At 44.4% G+C, this 16,530-nt stretch overlaps 1 protein-coding gene across 5 annotated transcripts in view; it reads right to left on the bottom strand.

The window, feature by feature from the left end:
* Positions 1-16,530, bottom strand: part of RTN3 (reticulon 3) — a 75,307-nt gene that overhangs the window by 2,619 nt on the left and 56,158 nt on the right. For all 5 annotated transcript variants that reach the window (XM_005577511.5, XM_045372021.3, XM_045372020.3 and 2 more), the window contains 5 exons: positions 10,565-10,772; positions 5,041-5,179; positions 4,547-4,616; positions 3,979-4,025; positions 1,584-1,642 (listed from right to left, as the gene is read on the bottom strand). In XM_005577511.5, coding sequence (XP_005577568.1) covers positions 1,584-1,642; positions 3,979-4,025; positions 4,547-4,616; positions 5,041-5,179; positions 10,565-10,772 — 523 coding nt within the window. The remainder of the gene's footprint in view (positions 1-1,583; positions 1,643-3,978; positions 4,026-4,546; positions 4,617-5,040; positions 5,180-10,564; positions 10,773-16,530) is intronic.

The raw sequence follows: 16,530 nt of genomic DNA on the forward strand, positions 1-16,530 counted from the left end.
CTCAAAAAAAAAAAAAAAAAAAAAAGAAAAGTGTTAACAAATTCAAAGGGCTGGGTTCACAGTATTTGCTATTAATAATTCAAAATAAAAGCAGGGCTCATGCCTGTAATCTCAGCACTTTGTGAGGCCAAGGTGGGAGGATCACTTGAGGCCAGAAGTTTAAGCCTGGCCTGGCCCAGCATAGTGGGACCCCCATTTCTATAAAAAATAAAAAATTAGCCAGGGCATGGCACATGCCTGTAATGTCAGCTACTCAGGAGGTTGGGGTGGGAGGATCACTTGGGCAAGGGAGCTCAAGGCTGCAGTGAGCTTTCAGCTTGTGCCACTGCACTACAACCTGGGTGACAGAGTGAGACCCTGTCTCTAAAAAGCAAAACTAAAAAAAAAAACATATTGTCCTTTAGGTATAGGGAAAAACAAAGTACAAAGAAGAAAACTATTTGATACAGGGAGTCATAAAGATGTTTTCTATCTTTATTTTATTTCCTGATTTAATTATTAATTGGTTTTAAAAAAATGGGAACAGAGATTTGGCAATCTTAGAAAAGACAAGTTTGATCCTTAAGTTACTTATTTACTAAACTGTTGTTTCTGAGAGGGATGTGTTTGGCTTAGATGAATACATGTGAAAATAAATGAAGGTGGAGAAGCAACCAATAACTATTTTTTTTGAGACGAGTCTCACTGTCGCCCAGGCTGGAGTGCAATGGCATGGTCTCAGCTCACTGCAACCTTGCCTCCCAGTTTCAAGCGATTCTCCCGCCTCCCCCCAGTTTCAAGCCTGCCGAGTAGCTGGGACTACAGTTGCGCGCCACCACATCCGGCTAATTTTTGTATTTTTAGTAGAGACGGGGGTTTCACTATGTTGGCCAGGCTGGCCTTGAACTCCTGATCTCATGATCTGCCCACCTCAGCCTCCCAGTGTTGAGATTACAGGCGTGAGCCACCGCGCCCAGCCTGCAACTAAGAACGTTTAAAAGCCAGTTCAAAAAGGTAGAGTAGCCTATGGTCCTTGCTACTCTAGGAGAAGATGAGGTGGGGGGATCACCTGAGCCCAGGAGGTCGAGGCTGCACCTCACCTCAGCCTGGGTGACAGAGTGAGCCCTGTCTCCAAAAAATTCCACTGATCTTTTTTTTCCATTGATCCTCTTGTCTCAGCCTCTCCAGTAGCTGGGACTAAAGGTATGTGCTACCATGCACAGCTAATTTTTTATTCTTAGTAGAGACAAGGCTCTATTACATTGCCCAGGCTGGTCTTCAACTCCTGGGCTCAAACAATCCTCCTGTCTCGGCCTCCCAAAGCACTGGCATTACAGGTGTGAGTCAAAATGCCTGGTCTGTTGATAATTTTTAATCTAAGATACAAAGGTCCATATAAGGCAGGGCCAAAACATATATAAAGGATTTTTTTTCCTTTTTACAGAAGCAGCTATAATAATTTCTAGTAAAATGAAACTATTAACCAAGGTTTTTATCAAAATGAAAATTACTTTCCTTGGCATCAGCATTTTGTACAAGGGACTAAAGATAATTGGGGGGAAGGAAGCATACCTCATGATGATGTGGTCTTTAAATGTACTTACTTTTCAACAATTGACTTGGTCTGATCTCGGGCGATGCCAACATAGTGATCAATCTGGGTCTTTAAGGAAGGAAAATAGATTCAGTTGTGGTAACATACAGATCACCAATTTTCCTGAAGGCACTGCTCTTTTGTCTAGTTTAACCATTTTTTAAACACTACTGACTAGTCTAGAAAATGAAAATACCCAGTTTTTATAAGTTTTTTTTTCTGAGATGGAGTCTTGCTCTCACCCAGGCTGGAGTGCAGTGGCACTATCTTGCTCACGGCAAGCTCCACCTCCCGGGTTCACGCCATTCTCCTGCCTCAGCCTCCCAAGTAGCTGGGACTACAGGTGCCCGCCACCACTTTTTTGTATTTTAGTAGAGACGGGGTTTCACCATGTTAGTCAGGATGGTCTCGATCTCTGATCTCGTGATCCACACCTGCCTCGGCCTCCCAAAGTGCTGGGATTACAGGCGTGAGCCACTGTGCCTGGCCTTCTTTCTTTTTTTTTTTTTTTTTTTTTTTTTTTTTAGATGGAGTTTTGCTCTTGTTGCCCAGGCTGGAGTGCAAGGGTGCAATCTCGGCTCACCGAAACTGAAACCTCCACCTCCCGGGTTTAAGCAATTCTCCTGCCTCAGCCTCCCAAGTAGCTGGGATTAGCATGTACCACCACGCCTGGCTAATTTTTTATTTTTAGTAGAGACAGGGTTTCTTCATGTTGGTCAGGCTGGTCTTGAACTCCCGACCTCAGGTGATCCACCTGCCTCGGCCTCCCAAAGTGCTGGGATTACATACACGAGCCACCACACCCAGCCTTAAAAGTATTTTTAAAACCTCTGGTTTTAGAATCCAAATGACACCATAAACACCCCATACTTCGTTAAAGTTAAAAAAAAAAATCACTCATCTTTTGCAGAGGTTAAGTCTTACTTCGTAAGTATTTTCTTTAGAGACACTGGAGTATATAACAGTTTCCAATTACTAGAAACTGTGTGTCTAATCTATTTTCTGTGATCATAAATACATTATGGCTCTTGTGTAACACCAATTCACTTAATACCAAAAAGCCAAAAAGACTCTTGATGGATAACTTAATCCATAAAGAATAATGTCAGAGCATCTAGTATACTTGGTACACATCATCCAACAATGCAAATACCTCTTCACACTGATGGATTACCTTAATAACCTAGAGTTTAAAGTTTCCTTTTAGACACCCGGCTTTTATTAAGCGTTTTTTTGTTTTTTTTTTTTTTGAGATGGAGTCTTGCTCTGTCACCCAGGTTGGAGTGCAGTGGCGCAATCTTGGCTCACTGCAACCTCCGCCTCCCAGGTTCAAGCAATTCTCCTGCCTCAGCCTCACGAGTAACTGGGACTACAGGCGTGTGCCACCACACTAGGCTAATTTTTATTTCATTTTTTTTGAGATGGAGTCTCGCTCTGTTGTCCAGGCTGGAGTGCAGTGGCGCAATCTTGGCTCACTGCAAACTCCGCCTCCTGGGTTCACGCCATTCCCCTGCCTCAGCCCTCCAGGCAGCCGGGACCACAGGCACCGGCCACCACGCCTGGCTAATTTTTTGTATTTTTGGTAGAGACGGGGTTTCACTTTGTTAGCCAGGATGGTCTTGATCTCCTGACCTCGTGACCCACCCGCCTCGGCCTCTCAAAGTGCTGGTATTACCGGCATGAGCCACCGGGCCCGGCCCCATACTGGACTAATTTTTATATTTTTAGTAGAGATGGGGTTTTACCATGTTGGCCAGGCTGGTCTCGAACTCCTGACCTCAAGTAATCTGCCCGCCTTGGTCCCCCAAAGTGTTAGGATTACAAGCGTAAGCCACTGCTCCTGGCCTTTTTGAGACGGTTTCACTCCAAACACCCAGGCTGGAGTGCAATGGCACGATCTCGGATCACTGCAACCTCTGCCTCCCAGGCTCAAGTAGATTCTCCTACCTTAGACTACAGGTGCAGGCCACTGCATCCGGCTAATATTTTTTGTAGAGACAAGGTTTTGCCAGGTTGTCCAGGCTGGTCTTGAACTCCTGGGCTCAAGGGATTGTCCTGCTTCAGCATCCCGAAGTGCTGGGATTACAGGCAAGAGCCACCACCCCTGGCCTAAGCATTTTTTCAACTTATTACTTTTGCATGGAAAATACATCCACATGATTAAAAACTCAAAAGGCACACAGGTATAAAAAGGAAGTTTCTCTTTACTAGTCATCTCTCTCCTAAATATCCAGTTTCTCTCCTTGGAGGAAACTACTGTCACCAGTTTCTTATAGGCACTTGACAAAATTAGATTGTAGAAATAGTTATAAAAAGACTGCTCTGAACATTCAGTGTCTCAAAAATGAATTAAAACTAGTCATACATCAACTGGCACATTTGATTTGGAACAGACAGATGCTTACCTTGTACTTCTCATAGACAATTGGGACACTGAAAACGAGCAGTTCAGCTGTAAGACAGAATCATGGGACATGGCAAGTGTATATGAGAGACAGTCACATCTTAAGACTCAGAGTAACATATACATTTTTCCTCACAAAATACAGGAAAACACAGGTATTCCTCAAAATGAGAAATCCTGGTTAGAGCTCCCAATTAAGACAGCTAATTTAAGGCAGTGTTGAAACAAAACAAAAAAAACCTCTCCAGGTGTACAGGCTATCTTCTTTGTACCACAAATAACAATTTCCAAATTACCAAAATGGTTTCTGTAAGTAAGATCCCCATATTTAAACCAAATCTAGACAACTGTCCTTTGCTTCCAGCTGTTTTGACATTTCTTAATTTATAACTGAGACCATTTCATAAACCTGTGACCACAAAGGCTGGTTCCTCCAGTGCCTACTCCCAGGTCTCTATGGGTCAAGACTGGGAAATGAAGAATGAGTAGAGCCACGCTGGGCATTCTCTTCACTCTTATTCTTACAAACTACTCCAAAGAGTGTGGGCACATTCTCCTTGCCACCTTACCAAGAATTAGAAGGGTGATTCCGTTAAAAACAGCACCAACATAGGTCATCAGCCACATGAAGACAGCCAGCTGGGAAGGCCAATGTCAAAAGTTAAGCAGGAATAACCATAAGGCAAAATTCACATTAACTGATGTCATTCTCCTCCAGCTAATTAAGTCTGCATTAATTTAGTGATGTATGACATGGATAATTTCCAAATGAAGGTTCCCTACTTGTGTTATACATTTGCAGGTATGTGAGTGAAGTCTGTAGTTCTCTGAGGTCCAAAGACTGAAACTGCACTGCTGCCAATTACATCACCTCTCTTCTGATGTTTGTTCCCCAGCAGAAGACTATACCTTTCTCTAGTGACTCCTATCCCATTATAGAATAACTGAGCTAAGCATACATTCATTTTTGTCTGATAAAATCCTATGTACTGTTTTTCCTCCGAATTATAACCCAGTCCCTGCTTTTTCTGTTTCACCACCAAGAGCTGCAGAAACAACTAACCTTCAAGGAGTCAACCAGATCTTCTACCAGAAAGAGACGAATAATGAGTTTCAGGGCCCTGTTGATGTGCACCATGGCAGCATTCATGTAATTATGGAAAGCTTCCGAGGACAGAGTAATGTCTACATCCAGGTAGGCTCTTCCAGAAGAAGAAACAACAGTCATACATTTGATATGGAAGAAGATTTTGTTAGCATAGTAGTTACTGAGAATGTGAAATTGGTCCCCAGGATGCATTTTAGAATCTGTAGAAGCATTTTTTTGTTGTCATCAGGTGAGGTGGAGACACACTGTCATTTAGTGGGCAGAGGCAAATATGCCAGATGTCTGCAAAGTATGAAACGGTCATGCACAGTGAAGAGCTATGTTCTGTGTAACTTTTACTACCTCACTGGATATTCATGAAGGTGAATCCATTTATAAATAAGAGCCCAGAACACATAAAAAAAGGTACTTTTTTTTTTTAAGCAGATTTAACATATCCTGAAGTTTCTAAAACTGTATTTTGTTTATGCTAAAATTTTACTTTTTTTTTTTTTTTTTTTTTTTTGAGACGGACTCTCGCTCTGTCGCCCAGGCTGGAGTGCAGTGGCTGGATCTCAGCTCACTGTAAGCTCCGCCTCCCAGGTTTACGCCATTCTCCTGCCTCAGCCTCCCGAGTACCTGGGACTACAGGCGCCTGCCACCATGGCCGGCTAGTTTTTTTGTATTTTTTTTAGTAGAGATGGGGTTTCACCGTGTTAGCCAGGATGGTCTCGATCTCCTGACCTCGTGATCCACCCGTCTCGGCCTCCCAAAGTGCTGGGATTACAGGCTTGAGCCACCGTGCCCAGCACTTTTTTTTTTTTTTTTAAACATTTTGGAAAACCACATGTGTATTTGCAATTAAGAGCCCAGAACACATAAAAACAAGGTACTGGTTTTTTTAAGCAGTCTTTTTCTGAGACGGTGTTTCGCTCAGTTGTCCAGGCTGGAGTGCAATGGCACAATCTTGGCTCACTGCAAACTCCGCCTCCCGGGTTCAAGATATTCTCCCACCTCAGCCTCCCGAGTAGCTGGGATTACAGGCACCTGCCACCTTGCATGGCTAATTTTCGTATTTTTAGTAAAGCTGAGGTTTCACCATGTTGGCCGGCTGGTCTTGAACCTCTGACCTCAGGTGATCCACCTACCTCAGCCTCCCAAAGTGCTGGCATTACAGATATGAGCCACCACGCCCAGTCTAGCAGTTTTAAATATCCCAAAGATTCCAAAACTTATTTTGTTTATGCTAAAACTTTACTGTTTTATTTTTTAAAAAACATTTTGGGAAATCACATTTGTATTGGCGATTATACAGGCAGGTGCAAGTATCTGAGTTTTTCTTTTTTTTTTTCTTTTTCTTTTTTTGAGACGGAGTCTTGCTCTGTCACCCAGGCTGGAGTGCAGTGGCGCGATCTCGGCTCACTGCAAGCTCCGCCTCCCGGGTTCAAGCCATTCTCCTACCTCAGCCTTCAGAGTAGCTGGGACTACAGGTGCCCGCCACCACGCCCAGCTAATTTTTTGTATTTTTTAGTAGAGACGGGGTTTCACTGTGTTAGCCAGGATGGTCTCGATCTCCTGACCTTGTGATCTGCCGCCTCCGCTTCCCAAAGTGCTGGGATTACCGGCGTGAGTCACTGTGCCCGGCCAAGTATCTGACATCTTATGTTTCTTTGCTGTAGTCATGTCTGAGCAATTAGATGCTGACAGACATACTCTTTTATTATAAATGGCTATTTTCACACACCTTTATATCACAATTAGAATCTTTTTTTTTTTTTTTTTTTTTTTGAGACAGAGTCTTGCTCTGTCGCCAGGCTGGAGTGCAGTGGCAAGATCTTGGCTCACTGCAACCTCCACCTCCTGGGTCGAAGCGATTCTTCTGCCTCAGCCTCCCAAGTAGCTGGGACTACAGGCATGTGCCACCATGCCCAGCTAATTTTTGTACTTTTAGTAGAGACAGGGTTTCATCATGTTGGCCAGGGTGGTCTCGATCTTTTGACCTTGTGATCCACCCACCTTGGCCTCCCAAAGTGCAGGGATTACAGATGTTAGCCACTGTACCCAGCCGGAATCTATTTTTAAAAATTAAAAGAAATTACATGCCACTGCACTCCAGCTTGGGCAACAGAGCAAGAGTCTATGTTAAAATAAATAAATAAATAAAAAACAGTTTTTGGGCTGGGCATGGTGGTTCACACCTGTAATCCCAAAACTTTGGGAGGCTGAGTGGACAGGTCACCTAAGGTCAGGAGTTCAAGACCAGCCTGGCCAACATGGTGAAACCCTGTCTCTACAAAAATACAAAAATTAGCCGGGCATGATGGGAGGTGCCTGTAACCTCAGCTACTTGGGAGCCTGAGGCAGGAGAATTGCTTGAACCTGGGAGGTGGAGGTTGCAGTGAGCAGAGATCATGCCACTGCACTCCAGCCTGGGTGACAGAACAAGGCTCCGTCTCAAAAAAAGAAAAATATTTTTTTAGAGATGGGGTCGTTTGATGTTGCCAAGGCTGGTCTCCAGCTCCTGGCCTCAAACAATCCTCCTGCCTTGTCCTCCCAAAGTGGTAGGATTACAGGCATGAACTACCATCCTTGGCAAACAAAACACTACAAATCTACAACAGTATCAAGCAAAATAAGGGGGTAAAAAAATAAAAAAAAACTAAGACAACAGAGCTTGTTGCAAAATAGTAACATTTATCTACTCATTCAACAATATTGACTTGTTAAAACTAATTTGCAGCTCACGCCTGTACTCCCCAGTACGTTGGGAGGCTGAGGCAGGAGGATCGTTGAGCCCAGAGTTTGAGACCAGCCTGGGTGACATAGTGAAACTCCATTTTAATAAAAAATTTAAAAAAAAAATAGCTTGGTGTGGTGGTACATGCCTGTTGTCCCAACTACCTGGGGTGGGGTGGTGGGCTGAGGCAGGAGGATCATCTGAGTCTGGAAGTTCAAGGCTGCAGTGAGCCATGATCACACCACTGCACTACAGCCTGGGTGACAGAGCAAGACCTTTACTTAAAAAACAGCCGGGCACGGTGGCTCAAGCCTGTAATCCCAGCACTTTGGGAGGCTGAGACGGGTGGATCGCGAGGTCGGGAGATCGAGACCATCCTGGCTAACACGGTGAAACCCCGTCTCTACTAAAAAATACAAAAAACTAGCTGGGTGAGGTGGCTGGCGCCTGTAGTCCCAGCTACTCAGGAGGCTGAAGCAGGAGAATGGTGTGAACCCGGGAGGCGGAGCTTGCAGTGAGCTGAGATCCGGCCATTGCACTCCAGCCTGGGTAACAGAGTGAGACTCCGTCTCAAAAAAAAAAAAAAAAAAAAGAAAAAGAAAAAGAAAAAACAGGGCCGGGCGCTGTGGCTCACGCCTATAATCCCAGCACTTTGGGAGGCCGAGGTGGGCGGATCACTTGAGGTCAGGGGGTTTGAGAACAGCCTGACCAACATGGTGAAACCCCGTCTCTACTAAAAATGCAAAAATTAGCCAAGTGTGGTGGCAGGCACCTGTAATCCCAGCTCCTAGGGAGGTTGAGGCAGAAGGCTGAGGCTGAACCATGAGTCGGAGGTAGTAGTGAGCCGAGATCGTGCCACTGCACTCCAGGCTGGGCAACAAGAATGAAACTCCATCTCGGGGGGAAAAAAAGAAAAAAGAAAAAACATGCCAGTGCAGTGGCTCATGCCTGTAATCCCAGCACTTTGGGAGGCTGAAATGTAAGGATTGCTTGAGCCCAGGAGCTGGTGACCAGCCCAGGCAACACAGCAAGATACTGTCTCAAAATAAATAAATAAATAAAACACAATAAAATAAAGTAAAATAAAAAGAAAAAAACAAAAAACATAATTTGCAATTATTATTATACTTTGAGACAGAGTCTCACTCTGTCACCTAGGCTAGAGTGCAGTGGTGGGATCTCCGTTCACTGCAACCTCTGCCTCTGGGTTCAAGCAATTCTCCTGTCTCAGCCTCCCGAGTAGATGGGATTACAAGCGCCTGCAACCGTGTCTGGCTCATTTTTGTAGTTTCAGTAGAGACGAGGTTTCACCATGTTGGCCAGGCTGGTCTTGAACTTCTGACCTCAAGTAATCTGCCTGCCTCAGCCTCCCAAAGTGCTGGGATTACAGGCGTAAGTCACCGCGGCTGAACTGCAATAAATGTTTTAATGCCACATATAGTTGTAAGCTATTCCTTCTATTTTCACCAAGAGAAAATACAATGAGCATAGGTGCGACCAGAAACCTATTCTGTTGTAGTCCTGAGAGGTCACAGCAGGGTCTCCTTCTCTATGAAAAAAGAGCTTTCAAAAAACTGTCATTTGCTCATGTTAAAGTCAACATTGTTTATGGGGTAAGATTTTCAAGAGGAAAGTGTGAAGAAAACATTTGTTAAAGTTACAGCACAATCAGAAAAGCTAGAAATTGTATACTAGAAATGTAGTCAGAAGATCTACTGACTTCATTAAGATTCCAGTGTTAAGAAAACTAGTAAGAGATAAGGAGGAAATCAGTAATAAACCAATAATAAAAACACTGAGTTCTGATATTACCAACAGCACACACTCAATAAGATTTGAAAGTCATTTCAAGTCTTACCCATGTGGGGGTTTAAACATGCACTCAGAACCCCATCTAACTGAGTGCTGCTCTAGGTGCTCTGCTTTCCCTGCCCTGCTCAAGAATTTAGAGTCGCCAGGCGCAGTGGCTCACGCCTGTAATCCCCGCACTTTGGGAGGCCGAGGCGGGCGGATCACGAGGTCAGGAGTTCAAGACCAGCCTGACCAACATGGTGAAACCCTGTCTCTACTAAAACTACAAAAATTAGCCAGGCTTGGTGACGTGTGCCTGTAATCCCAGCTCAGGAGGCCGAGGCAGAATTGCTTGAACCAGGACGGCGGAGGTTGCCGTGATCCAGCCTGTTTTTGAGAGACTGTCTCAAAAACAAAACAAAACAAAACAAAAACACACAAAAAAACAGCACTTTGCGAGGCCGAGGCAGGCGGAAGTTCGAGGTCAGAAGTTCAAGACCAGCCTGACCAACATGGAGAAACCCCATCTCTACTAAAAATACAAAATTAGCTGGGCGTAGTGGCGCACGCCTGTAATCCCAGCTACTCAGGAGGCTGAGGCAGGAGAATTGCTTGAACCTGGGAGGCAGAGGTTGCAGTAAGCTGATATCGCACCATTGTACTCCAGCCTGGGTAACAAAAGCAATATCCGTCTCAAAAAAAAGAATTTAGGGTCTTCTTTGAAGGACTCCCTTCGGGGACTCCCTCTTTGAACTTCAAGTAGAGCCTCTAATTTGTCAAAAAATTCTTGGCTCCTACCTTGGCCACTTCTTAAGGTGATTTCAAGGTCTCTAGGGGATGCTTCATGCCACCCACCAGCTGCATCAGGCCCCATAATTCTTGCTTTTTAGTCAGGTCTGAGTTTTAGACCTATCAGCTTCAGTGAACCCTTCCACTAAAATGCAGAATGTCACTTTTAAGACTTCAACTCACTTGAATGGATGGCCTTCTTCTGACTTCTGTACAGCTTGGATGACGGACTTGTAGATCCTGAAGCTGATGGTGACAGAGAGAAGAGCCAGGATGAGGTAAGAAACCACACTGATGACACTGAAAGCTGCCAGGGAAAGCAGCATGATCAGCGTGGTGCCAAAGACAAACCCAGTCTTCTTCACATCTCTCCAGAAAATCAGATCGTGCACTGACAAAAGAAAAGGGAATATAAATTAGAGGAAATGCCCACAGCTACTATATCTTGCATACCTGTGGAGCCTCACATTAGCACACAAATACAGGTATGCCCCACTTTAAGATAATCTGGCTTTGTTTTTTTAAAGAGATGGTGGTCTCACTATGTCGCCCAGGCTGGCCTGGAACTCTGGGCTCAAGTGATCCTCCTGCCTTCACTTCCTGAGTAGCTGGAACTACAGGTGTGTGCTACTGTACTTGGTTCTAAGAGAATCTTATAAATGAAAATCAAATTATGTCAGGGGTGATAACTCACAAGGCAAAAGGTTCTTCTGCTACACTGATTAGGTTTCAGGATAGGATTATAAAAATTTAAGAGCTTATTTCAGCTATGGAAATACACTGGGGTAAAGTGCCATTTACCTTAAATATTTTGGCAGAAAGGATGATAAAGCAGGTGTGGCAAAATCTTGCTGTTAACTAAATTATGCAAACCAGACCTATAAATTAGTTGGGTGAACAGACTATAAAACCAAAGCTAATTTTGCCCCAGTGTATAAATTGGGGCGGGGCAAAGAAAGTGGTAAATAAAAATAGACCAAGCACTATTAGTGCTAGTTACAAAGAAACACCAATCTCGATGTTAATCTGAAAAGAATTCAGGAAGGATTATGTATAGGGGACCATATAATTATCTAAGCCACAATACCCCCTCCTCCCTTTTTTGAGACAGCGTCTCACTCTGTCACCCAGGCTGGAGAGCAGTGGAACTATCATTTCTCAGTGCAGCCTTTAACTCTTGGGTTCAAGCAAACCTCCTACCTCAGCCTCCGAGCAGCTAGGACTACAGGTATGTGCCACCATGTCCAGGTACATTTTATCTTTTTTGTAGAGACAGGGTCTCAATATGTTGCCCAGGCTAGTCTCAAACTCCTGGCTTCAAGCAATCCTCCTGCTGTGGCCTCCCACAGTGCTGTGATTATAGGCATGAGCCACCATGCCTGGCCAAGCTGCAGTACTTTTAAAAAAAGTGAGTGGGGGCCGGGCATGGTGGCTCATGCCTGTAATTCTTGCACTTTGGGAGGCCAAGGCGGGCAGATCACCTGAGGTCAGGAGTTCAAGACCAACCTGGCCAACATGGCGAAAAGCCAGTCTCTACTAAAAATACAAAAACTAGCTGAGCATGGTGGTATGTGCCTGTACTCCCAGCTACTCGGGAGGCTGAAGTGGGAGAATCGCTTGAACCTGGGAAGCGGAGGCTGTAGTCAGCCGAGATCGCGCCATTACATTCCAGCCTAGGTGACAGAATAAAACTTTGTCTCAAAAAAAAAAAAAAGAAAAAAAGTGAGTGGGGCTGGCAGGGTGCAGTGGTTCACACCTGTGATCCCAGCACTTTGGGAGGCCGAGGCAAGCAGATCACTTGAGGCCAGGAGTTCAAGACCAGACTGGCCAACATGGTGAGACCCCTGTCTCTACTGAAAATACAAAAAAATACCTGGGCGTGGTGGTGCACGCTTGTAATCTCAGCTACTTGGGAAGCTGAGGCACGAGAAATCACTTGAACCTGGGAGGTGGAGGCTGCAGTAAGCCAACATCGTGCCACTGCACTCCAGCCTGGGTGACAGAATGAGACTCTTTCAAAAGTGAGTGGGGCACTATTAATAATTATGTCAGGAAAAGAGTTTAAGTAGAAGTATTTCGATTTTCCCAGTTTGGAAGTCCCCAACTGTAAGATCCAGTTGCCCAGGATGGTCCTGGTTTAAAGACACCTCTAAATCTCTGAGTGGCAGCTGCCAGCAATCACCTCCAATCTAGCAGTGACATTACTTTTATTTTTATTTTTTTGAGACAGAGTCAGGGTTTCACCATATTGGCCAGGCTGGTCTCGAACTCCTGACTTCTAGTGATCTGCCCGCCTCGGCATCCCAAAGCGTTGGGATTATAGGCATGAGCCTCTGCATGTGGTGGCCATTACCTTTTGCGTATTTGTCTATGAAGGCTAATTTCACCATGAATAGCTAGAGGACTTTCCTCCCAGCCACTACCTGCTCTCAAAAAGAGCAAGGGCTTTGGAGTTGGAGTGACATGAGTTTGAGTCCTGGTAATTTCTCACTATATTACTTGAACCTTTCCAAGCCTCCATTTCCTCATCTGAAAAATGAAGAAAATGAAATCTACTTCCTAGAGTTTAAGGAATAAAGAAGGCTAAGACACTGTAAATGACATGCAGTAAATACTTTAACCATAATCCAAATAAGGTTAGCTGAAAAGACTGATTTGGGATAAAACGAACCTGGGTGTGATTCAAGTTGTCTTGTGGGTACCTAGTTCTTCCCCACATTCAGCTATACAGCTCTCTTCTGAAACCATTTCTTTGAAGACTAACCTTCCTAGATCCAAAGAACCTTAACTTGAAACCAATAAAACACTAAAAATATGCTGTTGTATATAAGAAGTAATCACTGGTTCAAAGAGTCTGGCTAAGGGATGCAACGTACTAGGAGAAAGAGAAGGTATTATGACTCCTGATGGAACATGAGAGGCCCAGATAGTGATGCTGCAAAGGAGAGAAAGAATTGGGAGGCAACTCAGGCTCACTTGATTGAACTAAGAGATTGAACAGATGAACTTAATAGAATGCTGCCTACTTAAAAGTGAATTCCTATAAGCAGGATAATTCCTATAGTCAGAGTTCAAGTATATACATGTTAGAGCTCATATAACTACAGGAACAGTTTCAACATAGAAGGCTTAGAGGGCCAACGTCATCAGTAGTAGAACAAACCGATACCATATGCCTCCGGACATAGTGCATGCACTGAGAAAGACACAACATCACTTCTATGGTATTCCCGCCCAAAATACGTAACCTGCATCTAATAAGAAAACACCAGACAAACCCAGATTGAGAAATATTCTACAAAACTGGCCCGTAGTCTTCAAAAATGTCAATGGTATGAAAGACAGAGAAAGACTGAGGAACTTCTTTTAATCTTAATTCTCAGATTAAAGGAGAGTAAGGAGATGGGACGAGGCACAAAGTGTGATCCTAGATTGGACTCTGGAAAAGGGGTAAATACAGCTATAAATATATCATTGGTATAACTGACAAAATTTAAATGTGGACTATGTAATTGATAAAAGTACTGTTATCAATGTTTAATTTCCTAATTACTGTTAAATTTCCTTAATAACTTCCATTGATTATGTAAAACAAAGATGTTTTGTTCAAAGGAAACACACTCCAAAGCAGGGGTAAAGAGGCAGAACGTTTGCAATCAGCTCTCAAATGGTTCAGGAAAAAAACATCTATCTATACTGAGAGGGAGGGGGGGATAATGCACATGTGGCCAAATGTTAACAATTGGTGAACCAGAGTGAAGATTATACAGGATTTCCTTGTAGCACAATTGTAATTCTTCTACACATTCAAAATATTTGAAAGACAGGAAGAGAAAGCTTAGAGAATAAGGCTGGGACCCAGAGAGAAAAGGATGTGTCAGAGAAGGAAAAGGGATAAAGACAACACGTGCCTAGATGTAAATCAGAAGTGTCTACCTTTAGGCCGGGTGCGGTGGGTCATGCTTGTAAACCCAGCACTTTGGGAGGCCAAGGTGGGTGGATCATTTGCGGTTAGGAGTTCGAAACCAGCCTGGCCAACATGGCGAAACCCCATCTCTACTAAAAATACAAAAATTAGCCAGGCGTCGTGGCGTGTGCCTGTACTCCCAGCTACTCAGAAGGTTGAGGCAGGAGAATCGCTTGAACCTGGGAGGCAGAGGTTGCAGTGAGCTGAGATCGCACCATTGCATTCCAGCCTGGGTGAAAGAGTGAGACTCTGTCTCAAAAAAAACCTTTGTGCAAATTAGAAAAAGTCACCCTGTCCTCATGCATGTTACTGCCATCTGCTGGAAAACTCATAAGAAATATTCAAACCTACAAAGATAACAAAGGTAGATAGTGCCCCTAGATGTGTACAGTAAACAACCTGTATAATAGTATAGGCCCTGGGCTCAGTCTTAAGATAAATGGTGGAATTATGGTCTGGGATAGAAAGGGGACATAGTGACTGAAGAGAGGAAAACAGAGGAAGAGTTTGGAAAAGATGGTTCAACACATAAGCCTCTGTCTGGAATGCTCTTCCCCAACTCCCCATTGCTTGCTTCTTTACTTTTCAGGTCTTAGTGCAGGGCTACTTCCTCAGACACTGCCCAGCCTAACAACCACTTGATTTGTAGCAGGCTCTTCACAGCTGTTACTGAATGCTTAAACATGGGGCCAAGCTAATGACCAAAAGACAACAAAACCATTTATTTCCTAATAATTCCCCTTAAACTAGTCAAGTTTTTGCACATGACTCTATTGACCACAGAAGACTAAGGATTCCAAGTATAGAACACCAAAGGAAGGAAACTGGCATGATTTTTGGAAACATTTCCCTCTATAATACCTTGGGGGAGAAGAAGATGAAAAATACGAAAAAAAGTGAGAAATGAGGCAGTTGCTAATAGTTTAAAATATGAAGCCACTAGACTTACACTAGTTCTAGTGTGTATTTCATAACCAGCAAGAGGCTGCATGGCTTGCGTCCATGAAATTTTCTTTTCTTTTCTTTTTTTAGACAAGGTCTGGCTGTATCGCCCAGGCTGGAGAGAAGTGGCACAATCTTGGCCCATTGCAACCTCTGCCTCCTGGACTCAAGCTATCCTCCCATCTCAGCCTCCCAAGTAGCTAGGACTATAGGCATGCACCACCATGCCCAGTTGATTTTTCTGTTTTTTGTAGAGACGGGGTTTTGTCATGTTGCCCATGTTGGTCTCAAACTCATGGACTCAAACAATGCACTGGCCTTGGCCTCCCAAAGTGCTGGGATTACAGGCGTGAGTCACAGTGACTGGCAGAAACTTTCTTTTCATTCTCTTTTATTTTCTTTTTATTTTATTTTTTTGAGACGGAGTCTCACTCTGTCGCCCAGGCTGGAATGCAGTGGCGCGATCTCTACTCACTGCAAGCTCTGCCTCCCAGGTTCACACCATTCTCCTGCCTCAGTCTCCCGAGTAGCTGGGACTACAGGCGCCCACCACCTCGCCCGGCTAGTTTTTTTGTATTTTTTAGTAGAGACGGGGTTTCACCGTGTTAGCCAGGATGGTCTGGATCTCCCGACCTCGCGATCTGCCCGTCTCAGCCTCCCAAAGTGCTGGGATTACAGGCTTGAGCCACCGTGCCTGGCCCATAACTACTTTTTAAAACAGGAAATTATTTATCTTTTAATGTGTTATCTTTCCTTCCTTTCCCACCTTTTTTATTTTTTTTTATTTTTTGAGACAGAGTCTCACCTTGTCGCCAGGTTGGAGTGCAATGGCATGGTCTCGGCTCACTGCAACCTCCACCTCCCGGGTTCAAGCAATTCTGCTGCCTCAGCCTTTGACCGGCTGACATTACAGGCGCCTGCCACCACGCCCGGCTAATTTTTTGTATTTTTATTAGGGACAGGGTTTCACCATGTTGGCCAGGCTGCTCTCGAACTCCTGACCTCGTGATCCGCCTGCCTTGGCCTCCCACAGCACTGAAATTACAGGCATGAGCCACCGTACCCGGCCCCTTTCCCACCTTTACCTTCCTTCATCAAGTTTTTGTTTGTTTTTTGAGACAGAGTCTCAGTCTGTTGCCCAGGCTGGAGTGCAATGGCGAGATCTCGGCTCACTACAACCTCTGCCTCCCGAGTTCAAGTAATTCTCCTGCCTCAGCTTCCTGAGTAGCTGGGATTACAG

The sequence above is a fragment of the Macaca fascicularis genome, chromosome 14 (genome assembly GCF_037993035.2).
Source record: "Macaca fascicularis isolate 582-1 chromosome 14, T2T-MFA8v1.1".
Classification (NCBI taxonomy): domain Eukaryota; kingdom Metazoa; phylum Chordata; class Mammalia; order Primates; family Cercopithecidae; genus Macaca; species Macaca fascicularis.